This window comes from Anomaloglossus baeobatrachus, chromosome 3 (assembly GCF_048569485.1).
Source record: "Anomaloglossus baeobatrachus isolate aAnoBae1 chromosome 3, aAnoBae1.hap1, whole genome shotgun sequence".
NCBI classification, from domain to species: Eukaryota; Metazoa; Chordata; class Amphibia; order Anura; family Aromobatidae; genus Anomaloglossus; species Anomaloglossus baeobatrachus.
In genome coordinates, this window is record NC_134355.1 from 370652977 (window position 1) to 370670047 (window position 17071).

Genomic DNA, 17071 nt, shown 5'->3' on the forward strand with positions numbered 1-17071 from the left:
CAGCTCCTGGGCTGCTTCTAGAAAGGTTCCTGTTGTTATTGTGCCCCCTTTGAGACCTACAAAAATACTTTATGAAGTCTTACCTTTTTGTATGCAAATGTTATTTATGGTCACGGGGGCGGGCTGTCTAGCGTCTGTTATTCCCCCTCCTGCCGCTTTACCACATTACCTATTACCGCAGGCGCAAGATTATGGGCGGCGCTGTGATTGTCATCAGCAGCGTTATCCAAGTACCCGCCCATAATCTCGTGCCCGCACTTTTCCCTCTGACTCCACTGTTATGCGCAAGTGCTGGCCATATGAACCATGTTACCTATTACCGCTTGCACGAGATTATGGGCGGGTACTTGGATGACTTTGCTGATGACAATCACAGCGCCGCCCATAATCTTGCGCCTGCGGTAATAGGTAATGTGGTTCATATGGCCAGCGCTTGCGCATCTGTGGTGGCTCAGAGCGATCACGGACAGCTTCTGCAGTTTCAGTTTGCTGAATGGGTGTGGATGGGGAGTGGATATGGGCGTGACTGTGAAATGGGTGTGGTTAGGGGGCGTGGCCTAAAAATTTGCCGCAAAGTTTGCTGCAAACTTTGTCCCTCTTTTCCTTCTTCAAAAGTTGGGAGGTATGGGGTTACCATAAAAAAATGCTAAATTTGTTGTCCCTATTGAAATATATATATTTCAAAAACTTAAATTTCAAGCATGAATTTGGATGTTTATTCCATTATAAATTGAGCAATATGCGCAGCTGCTGCGGGGTGAGGAGGCCGCGTGGACGCGCTGCGGGGTGAGAAGGTCGCGTGGACGCGCTGAGGGGTGAGGAGGCCGCGTGGACGCGCTGCGGGGTGAGAAGGTCGCGTGGACGCGCTGAGGGGTGAGGAGGCCGCGTGGACGCGCATCTGCTGCGATCATCTCAGGTACAGTTACACGTGCACTGCTGGTATTTCTTGTTATGACAGAAAGTAACACTTTACTGTGGCAAGCTCCGCCTCTTCCAGCGACGTCATGCAACACAGGCTCTGCCCTAGTTGACGTTTACCCAACCGTCAACTTCCAGGACTACGGCTTCCAGCCAATCACCTCTCCCGTCTCTTCTTGTTCCTAGCGGGAATCCTGTGAATTCCGTGTTGCTATTGGTGGTTGAGCTGAGACGAGGGATTGGATATTCCTAAACTACAGTGGGCGGGAATGCGAGCGGCAGGGATGCGTGCGTTGTCCCGGTTACCATTTCCGCGCCGGTCCTGTTGTGGCTGCCGGTTTTGCTTGCAGTTACCGTTGCTGACGTAATGTGACGCGGCGTCTTCCTGCTGTCCCTCTTCACGGTTGGCCGTCCGGTGGAGCTGTCCTGACCCCAGTGTAGGAGCCATGTCTCACCGGTTGTCTAAGGAGGAGCTGGATGACCAGTTTGAACAGTTTCTGAAAGAGGTAACCGGGGAGGCACCGTGCTGTTCGGGCACTAGGACCCTGCACCTTATGTGACTTCTATGGCAGCTTCTATCCTCTACAGTGTAACTACAGATATAGTGATTGTGGGCAGAGCACGACCTGGCAGGCGGCAGGAGCCACACTCTCTGTTATCTGCCATTATACCACAACACGACCTGACAGGCGGCAGGAGCCACACTCTCTGTTATCTGCCATTATACCATAGCACGACCTGACAGGCGGCAGGAGCCACACTCTCTGTTATCTGCCATTATACCATAGCACGACCTGGCAGGCGGCAGGGGCCACACTCTCTGTTATCTGCCATTATACCATAGCACGACCTGGCAGGCGGCAGGAGCCACACTCTCTGTTATCTGCCATTATACCATAGCACGACCTGACAGGCGGCAGGAGCCACACTCTCTGTTATCTGCCATTATACCATAGCACGACCTGGCAGGCGGCAGGAGCCACACTCTCTGTTATCTGCCATTATACCACAACACGACCTGACAGGCGGCAGGGGCCACACTCTCTGTTATCTGCCATTATACCACAACACGACCTGACAGGCGGCAGGAGCCACACTCTCTGTTATCTGCCATTATACCATAGCACGACCTGGCAGGCGGCAGGAGCCACACTCTCTGTTATCTGCCATTATACCATAGCACGACCTGGCAGGCGGCAGGGGCCACACTCTCTGTTATCTGCCATTATACCATAGCACGACCTGGCAGGCGGCAGGAGCCACACTCTCTGTTACCTGCCATTATCCCACAGCACGACCTGGCAGGCGGCAGGAGCCACACTCTCTGTTACCTGCCATTATCCCACAGCACGACCTGGCAGGCGGCAGGAGCCACACTCTCTGTTATCTGCCATTATACCAGCCGGGCCTGAGTAGGGAGCTGTCCTGGGCTAAGATATCGATGGTGAATCCTTAGGACAGGTCCTCAGTATCATATTAGTGGGGTCTGACACCAGGGACCCCACCATCAGCAGCCTCCAGAACTGCACAGCCCATATACCACTCCTATTGAAGGGAATGGGGACCAGAGTGTACGGATCAGTAAGCTGTGGTTCTCTGCACTGCTCTGTATTGGAGGCCTAATGGGGCACTTCAGGAGCCGTGCAAGTGGCGCCAATCACTGGCCAGTGAAGCTTAATTTGGTCTTTTTTTGATCTACACACACACACTCACTCGTGCAGCCATACAGTTGCAAACAAATGTACGTGCTCGCACATACAGGGGCACACACACATACGTGTATATGTGTGTATGTATATATATATATATATATATATATATATATATATATATATATGACAGGCACACACATGCATACACACACACATACAGGCACATATATAGACGTACGCGTGCACAAATACAGATGTACGTGTACACACATACAGAAGCACACACATATAGATGTACACGTGCACACATACAGCCGAGCCCCTACAGATGTACGTGTACACACTTACAAACACACACAGATATATGCGTGCACACATACATGCAGGCGCACATATATAGATGTTCACATACAGGTGCGCACATTCAGATGTATGTGTATGCACATACAGAAGCACATATATATAGATGTACGTGTGTACACATTGTGGAGATTTGCTCATGGTAGGTATACAGTAGGTAAGGTCGCAGGAAAACAGACTCTATAAAAAATTCCATCCTTTTGTTAAAACACTTGTCATAAACAGCAAATCTAAACATATCAGCCTTTCCTGGCTAAGGGTATGTGCGCACTAGAAAGTGACTTTTTCTTAAGAAAAAATCGGACCCTCTGAAAGAATCCCACACCCGCGTTTTTGCCGCGGATCTACAGTGGATTTACCGCTGATTTTCCGCAAATTGGTCCCCGTGGTTTTTACCATTATCTATGGCAAAAACCGCAGGTACCTGCAGAAAAGAAGTGACATGCTCATTAATTCCACAGCGGAAAATCCACGGGTAAATCCGCAGGTGTAAAAAACCGCAGTGTGCGCACAGCATTTTTTAAAACCCATAGGATTTGCTTGGGAATGACTGCAAAAATGTTAGACATATTTTCTGCAGCAAATCCACGGCAAAATCCGCGGTAAATCTGCAGCGTGCGCACAGGGCCTTAAAAGGAAAACAGGCACTGCCACATATTGTGGGCTTATAGTCCATAGGGAGGTATGACAGCCTCCTCACACTGGCTCCTGCCAGTGTATTCTCCTCCAGGAGAGGTTTGGCCCTACAGCCCCAGCACTCTCCAGCCTGGCTGCAGTCTCCTTCCAGTCTAAACCCAGTAGTGATGTGTCGTTCGCGAACGAGCCGATTCTTTGAGCCGGCTCTTTGAAGTGAACGATATGAGCCGATTCATCAAAGTGAACGAGCCATAAAGAGCCGCTTTTTTTTTTTTTTTTCTCTGCTTCAGGGGGAAGCAGAAGATAAGGAGAAGAGTAAAGTAAACACAAGCTCTGGGCAGGAGCTGACACTTAAAGCTATACACACATAGTGGTTCTTCCTTAGTTCAGTGGGCACAATTGAGTACCAGGGAATGATGTGCTAGGGTTAAGTTTTCTGACCTCGACTGGCACATATGGTAATGTGTAGGAGGAGAGGGCTCAGCTTGTTTGCTGATAACAATGATCATCTTCTCTAGGTATTAGTCAGGGTTCAGGACCACTACAGTAAAGACCTGGCCAGTTGTTAGGTAAGTAATAGCATTTTAGACCAAACATATGTAAAGAAGTGTATACAGCTTCAATCATTGTATAGAGTTAGTAACAGAAGTCAGCACTTAAGCTGGTGTCACACTAAGCGACAGCGACAACGACGTCGCTGTTACGTCACCATTTTGGGTGACGTAACAGCGACCTTGTAAGTCGCTGTTATGATCGCTGCTTAGCTGTCAAACACAGCAGAAGCAGCAGCGATCATAACGTCGCTACATGTGCAGAGAGCAGGGAGCCGCGCTTAGCGCTGGCTCCTTGCTCTCCTAGGTACAGTACACATCGGGTTAATTAACCCGATGTGTGCTGCAGCTACATGTCACAGTGCAGAGAGCAAGGAGCCGCGCGCACTGCTTAGCACTGGCTCCTTGCTCTCCTTGCTACAGTATACATCGGGTTAATTACCCGATGCGTACTGCAGCCACATGTCACAGTGCAGGAGCCGGCACTGGCAGCAAGAGCGGAGGCTGGTAACGAAGGTAAATATCGGGTAACCAGGGAAAGGTCTTCCCTTGGTTACCCGATGTTTACGCTGGTTACAGCTTACCGCAGCTGCTAGTGCCGGCTCCTGCTTGCTTCATTTCGTCGCTCTCTCGCTGTCACACACAGCGATGTGTGTGTCACAGCGGGAGAGTGACGACCAAAAAATGAAGCTGGACATTCAGCAACGACCGGCGACCTCACAGCAGGGGCCAGGTCGTTGCTGGATGCCACACACAGCGACAGCGACGGGACGTCGCTGCAACATCACAGAAAATGGTGACGTGGCAGCGACGTCGTTGTCGTCGTCGTTATGTGTGACACCAGCTTTAGTGTCCAGTGTGTGCACAGAACAGATGACCCCTGACATGTTCATTTAACCCTGTAAGGTTTTCTTTCTGGCATAAAAAAGAGAAAATCATTGATAATAAGCCATGTCTCCATTCCTTCAATGTTTAGTGGAAGCTGCTGTGTGTGTGTGTGTGTGTGTGTGTGTGTGTGTGTGTGTGTGTGTGTGTGTGTGTGTGTGTGTGTGTGTGTGTGTTATTTTTTTTTGTGATCACAATTGATATATTTTTACTAGTTTGGTGACTACATACAACATATTCATTAGCCTCTATATGCATGTGTCTGTGGCGTTGTGGTGTCACAATTCTCGTAGTTAAGACTTCTTTTCTATTTCTGTTAACAAATCCTGGTATTTTTAGATGTAAATAGATCTGACATCTGCACACATCTATAAAACACTTTTTTTGTATCGCTTCCTAATTATCAGTGGCGTAACTAGAGTCTGGTGAGCCACAGTGTGAAATGTAGACATGGGCACTGCCCCACCTGTCACACTCCGCGCGCACACATGTTGGTCAGATTATATGTATTGGCCCCGTGTATATATGTCCCTTATCCTGGTATATATGGTGTTCTCCTCCCACCACAATAGTCATCCAATTATTATAACGCATCCCCATATTCCTCCATATATCACAATGTACCCTCATAGTCATTTATATATTATAATGCATCCCATAGTCCCCCATAGTCATCCAATTATAATAATGCACCCCCATTATCCTCCATATAGTATAATACTGCCTCACAGCCCTCCATATAGTATAATGCAGCCTCACAGCCCTCCATATAGTATAATGCAGCCTCACAGCCTTCCCTATAGCATAATGCAGCCTCACAACTCGCCATAGACTATAATGCACCCCCCTCCTCCCCCATAATCCTCTGGCGAGCGTGTACTCATTAAAAAATAAATCTGTACTTACCTCTCCTGGTTTCCCCGCAGCTTAATGTGACTCACGATATCGCCACAGCGATGTCACTGCAGCGATATCGTGAGTGCATCGCCACGAGTGACCCGGAAAAATCGCCCCACAATTTATCGCTGGTCGCAGTCGCGAAGTTTTCGGTCCGGACCGAAAACCACGCAACTGCAATCTAGCGACATCGCTGCATGTGACACCTTCACACCAGCGACGTCAGGAGCTGCACTATAGCTCCTGGAGACACTGGTGTGATGCTATGGCATCACACAGCGACATTGCAGGAGACGTCGCAGGTGAGATCGTCACATATGACATCTCACCCGTGACGTTGATGCAGTGGGCGGGGTCACACAGTCATCAGCGACGTTGCCCACCACATTGACATGTGTGACAGGGCCCTTACTTTAATTCAGAGATGGGAAACTTCAGGTCTTGAGTGCCACACACAGTGTAGATGATTCAATTATCAACTGTGCAATACTAAAGACCCCGTCAGACAGGGAGGTATCACTGGCGATGTTGCTGCAACTTAGTAGGCATGGTCAAGTTACAATGACATCGCCAGTGTGTCGCCTCGTGTGACAGGGCAATTTCCCGCTGCCATCGCTCATCTCCTGAATTCGGAGGTTGCTTAGCACTGCTGGGAAACCTGGCGATGAGGAGCAGGCGATCTGAACACATTGCCGCGTGTGACGCAGCAATAGTGTTCTGACACATGACGGGAGCCATACAAAGTATAGCTCCCTGCCTCGCCTGGACTACAGGCATGTTCAGAGGCGATCCTCCACCAGTGTGACAGTACCATAAGGAAATCCTGAACACATGACCTGCACCCTCCAGACCTGGAGGTCCTCACCTCTGCTTTAGTTGATCAATGTGTGATTGCTGTAGGGCAGCACCCAACACCTCGGATGATCAGCTGTTCTTAATGTTGGCCAGATTTGCTGTTATGAAGGTGCTCCATCTTGTATGTAGTGACAGCGGCTAGATACCGCACATCCGCCCTCCAGCCATCACACATTGATTACCTATAGTACGGCCAGGCCATCAATGTTAGTCAGGACAACCTCTATACATTTGTTTTATGTGCAATACTACCTCAATGACATTTATTGTCACTTAACTGTTAAAAAAGTTGGTATGTAACTAGTGTTGCATTGCCATATTGTGTTCCACTTGCTGGGACTTGTAGTGCTGTGCACCACCAGCAGACGTTGGACCCATGCTATGTTAGCATTTAAACATTTCTGTTCCAGGTTGTGTTGAAATAAACTGATTTTGCTATTCAGTATCCTATGCTTCCATATGTTGGTGTGCGTACAGTGTGTGTGTACAGTGTGTGTGTATGTGTGTCCTTTGTGTTCAGTATGTACAGTGTGTGTGTACAGTGTGTGTGTATGTGTGTCCTTTGTGTTCAGTATGTACAGTGTGTGTGTACAATGTGTGTATGTGTGTCCTTTGTGTTCAGTATGTACAGTATGTGTGTACAATGTGTGTATGTATGTGTGTCCTTTGTGTTCAGTATGTACAGTATGTGTGTACAGTGTGTGTATGTATGTGTGTCCTTTGTGTTCAGTATGTACAGTGTGTGTACAATGTGTGTATGTATGTGTGTCCTTTGTGTTCAGTATGTACAGTATGTGTGTACAATGTGTGTATGTGTGTCCTTTGTGTTCAGTATGTACAGTGTGTGTGTACAATGTGTGTATGTGTGTCCTTTGTGTTCAGTATGTACAGTGTGTGTGTACAGTGTGTGTATGTATGTGTGTCCTTTGTGTTCAGTATGTACAGTGTGTGTGTACAATGTGTGTATGTATGTGTGTCCTTTGTGTTCAGTATGTACAGTATGTGTGTACAGTGTGTGTATGTGTGTCCTTTGTGTTCAGTATGTACAGTGTGTGTGTACAATGTGTGTATGTATGTGTGTCCTTTGTGTTCAGTATGTACAGTGTGTGTACAGTGTGTGTATGTGTGTCCTTTGTGTTCAGTATGTACAGTATGTGTGTACAATGTGTGTATGTATGTGTGTCCTTTGTGTTCAGTATGTACAGTGTGTGTGTTGCACATATAGTGACAGGCAGCACAGTAATTGCAACTCGCCTTTATTGTCAGGAATTATAATCTTTTGTAGGAGCGACACATATCAGAGCACTGACTAATGTAGAAAGGACATGTACAAAAAACACCACATAAAAGAGGAGCGAGGGCCCTGTCCAGAAGAGCTGACAATCTGAGGAAACGGAAACAATAATGCTAAAAACTGTTTTTACTGCTTCACTAGATACATACAAGGGTGTAGAATGAGGTTCCCAATGTACAGGGGAGGTTCTGCATCACCACAAGGTGTAGCAGAGGGTTTTTTTTTTAAAAAAGAGCCGTTTTTTGAGCCGAAAGAGCCGATTCTTTTTGGTGAGCCGAGCCGAATGAGCCGGCTCATCAAAAAGAGCCGGACTGCCCATCACTAAAACCCAGACTGATTTCCAGAGCCCTCTCAGAGGCTTCACCCAGCCTGAGACCTCCAGGACACTAAGGGTATGCGCGCACGCAGTGTTTTTGGTTTGACAACAAAACTGCACCCTCTGGCAGACTTTGACAACTGTAAACACTGTGTTTGACAAAAAAAACACGCTGTAAAAACGCATGCGTTTTTGCCGCGTTTTTGATAATGCGTTTTTTAAAGGAGAAAAAAATGATAGCCAGAATAGATACATAGAAAATTAGATTGTGCCCCCCCCTTGGTTTTCATATCCAGCACAGGAACAGCAGCAGCTGCAGGCTGCAAGTCTCAGCTGTCTGCTGCTCCTTGGCTGGTTATAAAATATAGAGGGGATCCCCCCATTTTTCTAAAACCAGCTAAGACACAGCAGACTACTGGGGGCTGATATTATTAGGGTGGGAAGGGCCATCGTTATTTGGCCCTTTCCAGCCTAAGAATAGCATCACACAGCCGCCCCAGAAGTGGCGCATCCGTAAGGTGCGCCAATTCTGGTGCTGGGCCACCTTCTTTGACCACTTTATTAACCCCCCAAACACCCCTTCAGGTCCGACTTATTCCACACGAGGTCCCACGACGCTTTCAGCACTGCTACATATGACGCTCACAGCCAGCGCTATAGTACATGACTACCTGCACGTGACTCACTTCACTTGTTTCGTGGAGCTAACAGCGAGCAGTCATGTTCTATGGCGCTCGCTGTGAGCATCAGATGTAGCAGTGCTGGAAGTGTCATGGGACCTTCTGTGGATTATGTCAGACCCGTAAGGATGTTTGGGGATTAATAAAGTAGTGGAAGAGGGTGCTTTTTTTACTTTTATTTCAAATAAAGGATTTTTTGGGTGTTTGTGTTTATTAACTTTCACTTACAGATTAATAATGGGTGTCTCATAGACGCCTGTCATCACTAACCTAGGGTTTGGGTCGCTTTTGGCTGCCATTAACCCCTTATTATCATGAATGCCACCGCACCAAAATAATCAGGAAGAGACGGGTAAAATGCCAGGACTACTAATGGATGCTACAATTCCGGGCGGTTGCTGGCTGATATTTTTAGGTTGGGGGGGCTCGCAATAATGTGGGTCTCCCCAGCCTGAGAATACCATCCCTCAGTTATGAGGCTTTATGTTGTCTGAGTATCAAAATTGGGGGGGGACTGCAAGACGTTTTTTTAATTATTTTAATGTACGATATAGACTCACCCACCGGCGGCTGTGATTGGTTGCAGTCAGAGAGCTGTCACTCAGCGCAGGGGACGTCTGATGGCAACCAATCACAGACAGGGGAAGCAGTGAATATGTATGAGCCTAATGAGCAGGTGCAGTGAATATGTATGAGTCTAATGAGCAGGTGCAGTGAATATGTATGAGTCTAATGAGCAGGTGCAGTGAATATGTATGAGTCTAATGAGCGGGTCGGGAAGAAGAATGAGCAGCCATTGGAAAAGTGTGACAGCCGCACTGGTGATCGGTGAGTATGAAGCGGACAGAGAGAGAGATTTTCACTCCTGCAATGGTTTTTTTTTTTTTTTTTTATCCTGGAACAAAGTGGGTGACCAGTGTTTTTGTAACAAGAACGCAGGAACATCGCATACAAAACACAACCCATTTGTTACCATGCATTTTGCCATCCATTTTGTATCCCCTCATTGAGTTCTATGGGTGACAAAAGCACAAAAAGAAGTGACATGCTGCTTTTTTTTTTTGTCAAAGATTTTGACAAATATTTGACAAAGCACTGACAAAAAACTGCAACGTGCGCATGGAAATTCTGATTTCTCATAACTTTATTGGGGAAGCAAAAGCATGCAGATTGTCATTGACACAGTGCAGTTTAAAACGCAACAAAATCTCGAAAAAAAAAAAATAAACACGACATGCGCACATAGTCTAACAGCCATGTGCCAAACGTAGACTCCATTAAACCTGACTTGTGACACTCCCATGGTATGTAGGTGGCCAGACCCGCACATCTCTGCAGCCACCTCTGAGACTTCCTGTTGAAAATGAAGCAAAGAAAGGACAAAAACATAAAATATGGCAATACAAGTGCCAGCATTTTTGAGGGTTACACCACTTATATTGGACATACTTCCCATTAACAACCTCACCAGTCGCCTTTTTACAACATACAGAAATACAGTGCCTTGTGAAAGTATTCGGCCCCCTTGAACTTTTCAACCTTTTCCCACATTTCAGGCTTCAAACAAAAAGATAAAAATGTAAATGTTATGGTGAAGAATCAACAACAAGTGGGACACAATTGTGAAGGTGAACGAAATTTATAGCTTATATTGAACTTTTGTAAAAAATAAAAAACTGAAAATTGTGGAGTGCAATGTTATTCGGCCCCTTTAAGTTAATACATTGTAGCGCCACCTTTTGCTGTGACTACAGCTGCAAGTCGCTTGGGGTATGTGTCTATCAGTTTTGCACATCGAGAGACTGAAATTCTTGCCCATTCTTCCTTTGCAAACAGCTGAAGCTGAGTGAGGTTGGATGGAGGCGTTTGTGAACAGCAGTTTTCAGCTCTTTCCACAGATTCTCGATTGGATTCAGGTCTGGACTGTGACTTGGCCATTCTAACACCTGGATACGTTTATTTGTGAACCATTCAATTGTAGATTTTGCTTTATGTTTTGGGATTATTGTCTTGTTGGAATACAAATCTCCGTCCCAGTCTCAGGTTTTTTGGAGACTCCAACAGGTTTTCTTCAAGAATGGTCCTGTATTTGGCTCCATCCATCTTCTCATCAATTTTAACCATTTTCCCTGTCCCTGCTGAAGAAAAGCAGACCCAAACCATGATGCTGCCACCACCATCTTTGACAGTGGGGATGGTGTGTTCAGGGTGATGAGCTGTGTTGCTTTTACGGCAAACATATTGTTTGGCATTGTGACCAAATAGTTCGATTTTGGTTTAATCTGACCAGAGCACCTTCTTCCACATGTTTGGTGTCTCCCAGGTGGCTTGTGGCAAACGTTAAACAACACTTTTTATGGATATCTTTGAGAAATGGCTTTCTTCTTGCCACTCTTCCATAAAGGCCAGATTTGTGCAGTGTACGACTGATTGTTGTCCTATGGACAGACTCTCCCACCTCAGCTGTAGATCTCTGCAGTTCATGCAGAGTGATCATGGGCCTCTTGGCTGTATCTCTGATCTCCTTGTTTGAGATGAAAGTTGAGAGGGACGGCCGGGTCTTGGTAGATTTGCAGTGGTATGATACTCCTTCTATGTCAATATGATCTCTTGCACAGTGCTCCTTGGGATGTTTAAAGTTTTGGAAATCTTTTTGTAACCAAATCCAGCTTTAATCTTCTCCACAACAGTATCACGGACCTGCCTGTTGTGTTCCTTGGTCTTCATGATACTCTCTGTGCTTTAAACAGAACACTGAGACTATCACAGAGCAGGTGCATTTATGCGGAGACTTGATTACACACAGGTGGATTATATTTATCATCATCAGTCATTTAGGACAACATTAGATCATTCAGAGATCCTCAATGAACTTCTGGAGTGAGTTTACTGCACTGAAAGTAAAGGGGCCGAATAATATTGCATGCCCCAATTTTCTGTTTTTTATATTTTTAGACAAGTTTAAAATAAGCAATAAATTTTGTTCTACTTCACAATTGTGTCCCACTTGTTGATTCTTCAACAAAAAAATTAAAATGTTTTATCTTTTATGTTTGAAGCCTGAAATGTGGGAAAAGGTTGAAAAGTTCAAGGGAGACGAATACTTTCACAAGGCACTGTACACAGAGGCGTACACATACAGATGTACGCATACACACATACAGACGCTCAACTACAGATGTACGTGTGCACATAGACGCACGCACAGATACAGATGTAGGCGTATACAGCTACAGACGCTTACCTACAGATGTACGAGTGCACACACTCACAGATATACGTGTACACACATACAGACGCGTACACATATACAGGAGCACACCTACAGATGTACGTGTATACACCTACAGACGCACACACATACAGATATAGATGTATGCAAGCACACAGATGCGCACACAAGCTGAATATTAGTTCTCATGGATGTTTGTGTTCAGGTATTGGCACGTTTTATCTTGCACACATGTATTGTGTGCACGTATGCTGAATATTACATGCAATATATATTTATGCAAACTTAAAATTTGCCTGTGCATTGCGGTTGATGTGACAAGCAGTACAAATAGTGGGGAATAATATACGGTTATATACGGTACTTGTGTGTTGTATTTAATTCCAGCTAGATCCCATGTCTTTGAGGCCTGAGGAGGTATGTCTTTTAGGTCCTGACAACCAGAGGCAAGGTTATGATGACAGCCAAGCAGAGCTATGTGCATAACTGCTATAGAAATGAACAGCAAAGCAGGCTTTTTCTGATCCCAGGAGTTAGCAGGGTGTTTCAGTAAGGCTGCTTTCACACTACGTTTTTTAACATGCGTCATGAATGAACGTTTTTTTTGCTGTAAAAGTGGATCCTGTTTTTACAAAGAAAAACGCATGCAAACACGTGTTATTTAGCAGGATCCTGCCACTTGAAGTTTATGGGCGGGCATTGAAGTCATGTGATCGGGAGTGAGGGGAACTGAACATGATAGACTGGGAGCCGGCATCTGACAGCTGCAGACGCTGGTAACCAAGGTAAACATCGGGTATCTAAGAAGTGCTTTGCTTGGTGACCCGATATTTACCTTGGTTACCAGTGTCCGCCGCTCTCAGGCGGGGGAGAGGGAGGGAGGGGGAGAGAGAGACTGATCACGCCAGGCTGGTTTCTGGGCATGCTCAGTAGAGCAAGCAGGATCCTGTCTATCAGCATGCCAGCGTTCACATGCGCTTGCATGCAGTATAGTCAGGATCCAGTAAAAAACAGTATTTGGACGCAGCTCAAAAACGCTACAAGTAGCGTTTTTGAAAAAAGTTAAAAAACTGCATGTCGCTGGATCCTCACTATAACGCACGCAAACGCATGTGACCGCATGTTGACGCGAGTCCATTGCAAATGCATTGAAATAAAAACGCATTTGCACTGGATCCGTTTTTGCGTTAAAAAAACGTTCATGACGCATGTTAAAAAAACGTAGTGTGAAAGCAGCCTGACTCCTATCTATTTTATGTGACAATCACACCGTGTATGGCATCTGTGCTCGGCTGCTGTCATATCCCGCCTCTGGTGATTTGGACCTAGAAGCAGGTACTCCAGCCTTGGCCATAGAAGGCCGAGATAGGGATAACCCTTTAATTGTCTTGTACGTTTTTTTTTTTTGTTATCATGGTTTTGCATTCACTTTATTTTAATTTTTGCCTTTAACACAGTAATTCAGATTAATTTCTATGGCAGTTATGAGTGTGATCCACATCTATTTATAGGCATTTATATTGTATCCTGTGGTCATAGAAATACCCCTTTAAGGCCATGTTGTGTATTTGGTGTTTTTTTTTTTGTTTTTTTTACTTTAGTATTTGTAAGACAAAACCAAGAGTGGGTCAATCAGAAGAAAAGTATGATAGAAATACGGGCACCACTTCTGCATTTTTTGGGTGGGTTTGTGCGCACCCTGCAGTTTCTGGTTGTCACCCAAAAAGGCATCTCCTAGTAGAAAACGCAACCAAAAAAAACCACATGCGTTTTTGCGCATTTTTGTCCCATACGTTTTCTTTTTGTAATATCAATGGCTGGAAGGGATAAAAAAAAAAACAACGCAAGGACAAAAACACAAAAAATTTACATGCCGCAGCTTTTTGGTCAACCAAAAACCGCAGGCAAAAAAAATAAAAACAACGTGCGCTTAGCAAATCTGAATTCTCATATAGTTTGCTGGGAGAAGGATAGGCATGCAGTTTTGGGCAACAAACTGCACCCAATAAACGCAGTGTGCGCACACAGCCTTATTCACACTTCTAATCAGAGGCTGACCCACATGAAATAACAGACGTGTACTACTCTGGTGGTTGTGGGCTGAACCCACTCATTTAATAGTTCCTCCAAAAAGATATACAGTATAGACTGGCCAATTGTCTGCACTGGTTGGCCGGAGATGTTTGGAGAAGTGTCGCGGGCGGAGGAGGGGACGCTGCGCTCTCCCACTGCTCGGGTCCGGCTGCTGCTGCTGCTACTGCTCGGTGGTGGCTCGAGCGGTGGGCCGGATTCCGGGGACTTGAGCGGCGTTCCTCGCCCGTGAGTGAAAGGGGGGGTTTTGGATTGATTGTGGGGATTTGGTTATTGTCCGTGACGCCACCCACGGTTGTGGTGATATTGGTGACACCACCGCTGCTCTGGACGGGGATCCCGGGAGTGATGACAGGGAGCAGCCAGGATGTTAGTTCTCCCCTCCATGGGTAGGGGGTTGGTTGTCCCGGGGCCCGGTGATGGGGTAGGGATGGATGGCAGGCGGGTTACGGGGCCTGGTGAGGTGCAGGGTCACAGGGGCAGCGCTGTGCCGCACGGCACGGTGGTACTCACTCAGCCAATGATGAGGACACAGTTCTCGGTAAAACACACGGCTGGATGGACGGGTCCCACAGACGGCTGCGGTGTTGTTTCTCCCGGCAGGTTGATGGTGACTGCCTTTCCCCGCACCTATGTACTGTAAACGGTTCCAGTGGGTTCCCACCGGTAACCCGCTCCCCAGCTTGGATATGGGCTGGAGGAGCCCCTTTTGCCCGCAGGCTCTGGCCCTGGGAACTTTAGCCTTGGCGGTGACTGTGTTTCCCTCTCTCGGTTGGACGGTTGCCTTCTGTCGGGACTTGGCTGCTGGGAAACCCAGGAGGTTCCCTTCGCTAACGGATTTGGCAAATTCACGGTGACTCCTAGCCTTGCCGGGGTCCGTATGCCCCTGCCAGATGGTGCTGGCTTCTCTTTGCGTACCGGTCCGGTACCGCCGGGCCACCGCCCGTCCACGGTCCTTACGGTAGACTCCGATAGGCCACTCCTGCAGACGGTCACCACCGTCTGCCAACCTTGCTGATCCGTCCGGGCCACACACCCGGACCAACTTCAGGCTGCTTAACTGCCACTTTACTCCTCTCTCAACTCTACTCAAAACTGATCTGCCTGCTTTTCCCGTCTCCAGGACTGTGAACTCCTCGGTGGGCGGGGCCAACCGCCTGGCCCACCCCCTGGTGTGATCATCAGCCCCTGGAGGAAGGCAACAAGGGTTTTGTGCCTGACTTTGGTGTGCCTGACCGGGAGTGTGGGGTCTGGTGGTGTTGTTCTCTGTGGCCCCTGGCTTGTCCAGGGCGCCACATTCCCCCTTAGTTAAATGCAGACCGTCCGCGGACTGCCCGTCCATCACCGGTTTTATTTTCACAAACTGAAAAAGATAACGGTAAAACAGTAATTACAATTATAATAACATCTTCCCACATCGGGAGGTACTCTTAAGGGTACTTTACACGCTGCGACACCGCTAGCGATCTCATTAGCGATGTGAAATTCTAGATCGCAAATGCGATCTTTCGAGATCGCACATAGGTCATTTTTCGCATGTGCGATCTCAAACGATCGCACTTGCGATCTAGAATTTCACATCGCTAATGAGATCCCTAGCGATGTCGCAGTGTGTAAAGTACCCTTTACTTAAACGTTGCAAACGGTTACGGCTTCCGCTCTCTCCCACCCAAGCAACCTGGCCCTGATGCTGCCCCTAAGCAAACAGGCAGCACCCCTTGACCCCAGTCCAGCACAAGTTGCCCGAGCGGGTTCTGTCCTTTTCAGGGGACCCACGTCCATGGGGAACCCCTGAAACCCCCAGAGGATCGCCACTGGTTCTGGTGGTGGCTGGGCCCCAGCCTGCTCCACTGCGGGCCCTTCCTCCAATCTGCCTCTCCGGAGGCGGTAACGGTGAAAGCCATAAACATAATTATTTACAAGCCACAAGTTCGTGGTTGCCTTGCTAGTTCTCGGGCCTGTTCGTAGTAGTTTCTACGCATAATTTGAAGAGGGGGTCCCAACGTGGACCAGTTGCCGGCAACGACCGGTTCTAATCAAGCAGCAAATCAGATGACTCTTCGGTTAATCATTCTTATCATTCTTTTAAACGGTACTTTCTTAACACAGGTGGTCCCAACGGGGGACAACTTTTAGGCGGAGGACCGCCGACTTCACAGCTCACTTTCATCATCCTCAGCCGGCCCCGGGTGGACGAACACGGGGATCAGCCCCTCCAGCGCCTAGCAGGCGCAACGGGGGAGGGCCGCACGGTACCCATTGTTTCCGCTCCTGGGGATGTAAGTGGCCTCCATGTCACACAGGGCAACGACCCCTTCGTCCTCCTCGGAAACAGGCTCTGTGTTCGGTCCGGAGCCGCTATCATCCGTTCCTGCGCCAGGCGGGTCACCGCCAGCCACCGCAGCCTCCTGGCTTGCCACTCTCTCAGCCGCTGCCACGAGGAGATGTAGGCCAGACGGACCAGGTGCAGCACAGTGCACGGGCACAGAAGACGGAGGCGGCATGGGGGCCAGGGGTAGACCGGGTCCCTCAGCCGCAATGGCCGGTCCCTCGGGGACACAGGGGCGTGGGTCACTCACCAGCTCCTCCATCATTGCTTCCATTCCATACACCTGAGCGACTGCGGCCACCTCCTCCACCTCCGCGGTCCACTGCTCCATCAGCCTACATATCTGCCTCCGGTAGTGTCGGCAGATCCCTGCCG

The 17071-nt window shown here is 47.7% G+C and overlaps 1 protein-coding gene across 2 annotated transcripts in view; it reads left to right on the forward strand.

Annotated features, from left to right (window-relative positions):
• The first annotated feature begins 1165 nt into the window (after positions 1-1165).
• CEP162 (centrosomal protein 162) overlaps positions 1166-17071 on the forward strand; it is a 307890-nt gene continuing 291984 nt past the window's right edge. For both annotated transcript variants that reach the window (XM_075340157.1, XM_075340158.1), the window contains exon 1: positions 1166-1424. In XM_075340157.1, the coding sequence (XP_075196272.1) occupies positions 1365-1424 (60 nt within the window). In that variant the 5' untranslated portion in view covers positions 1166-1364. The remainder of the gene's footprint in view (positions 1425-17071) is intronic.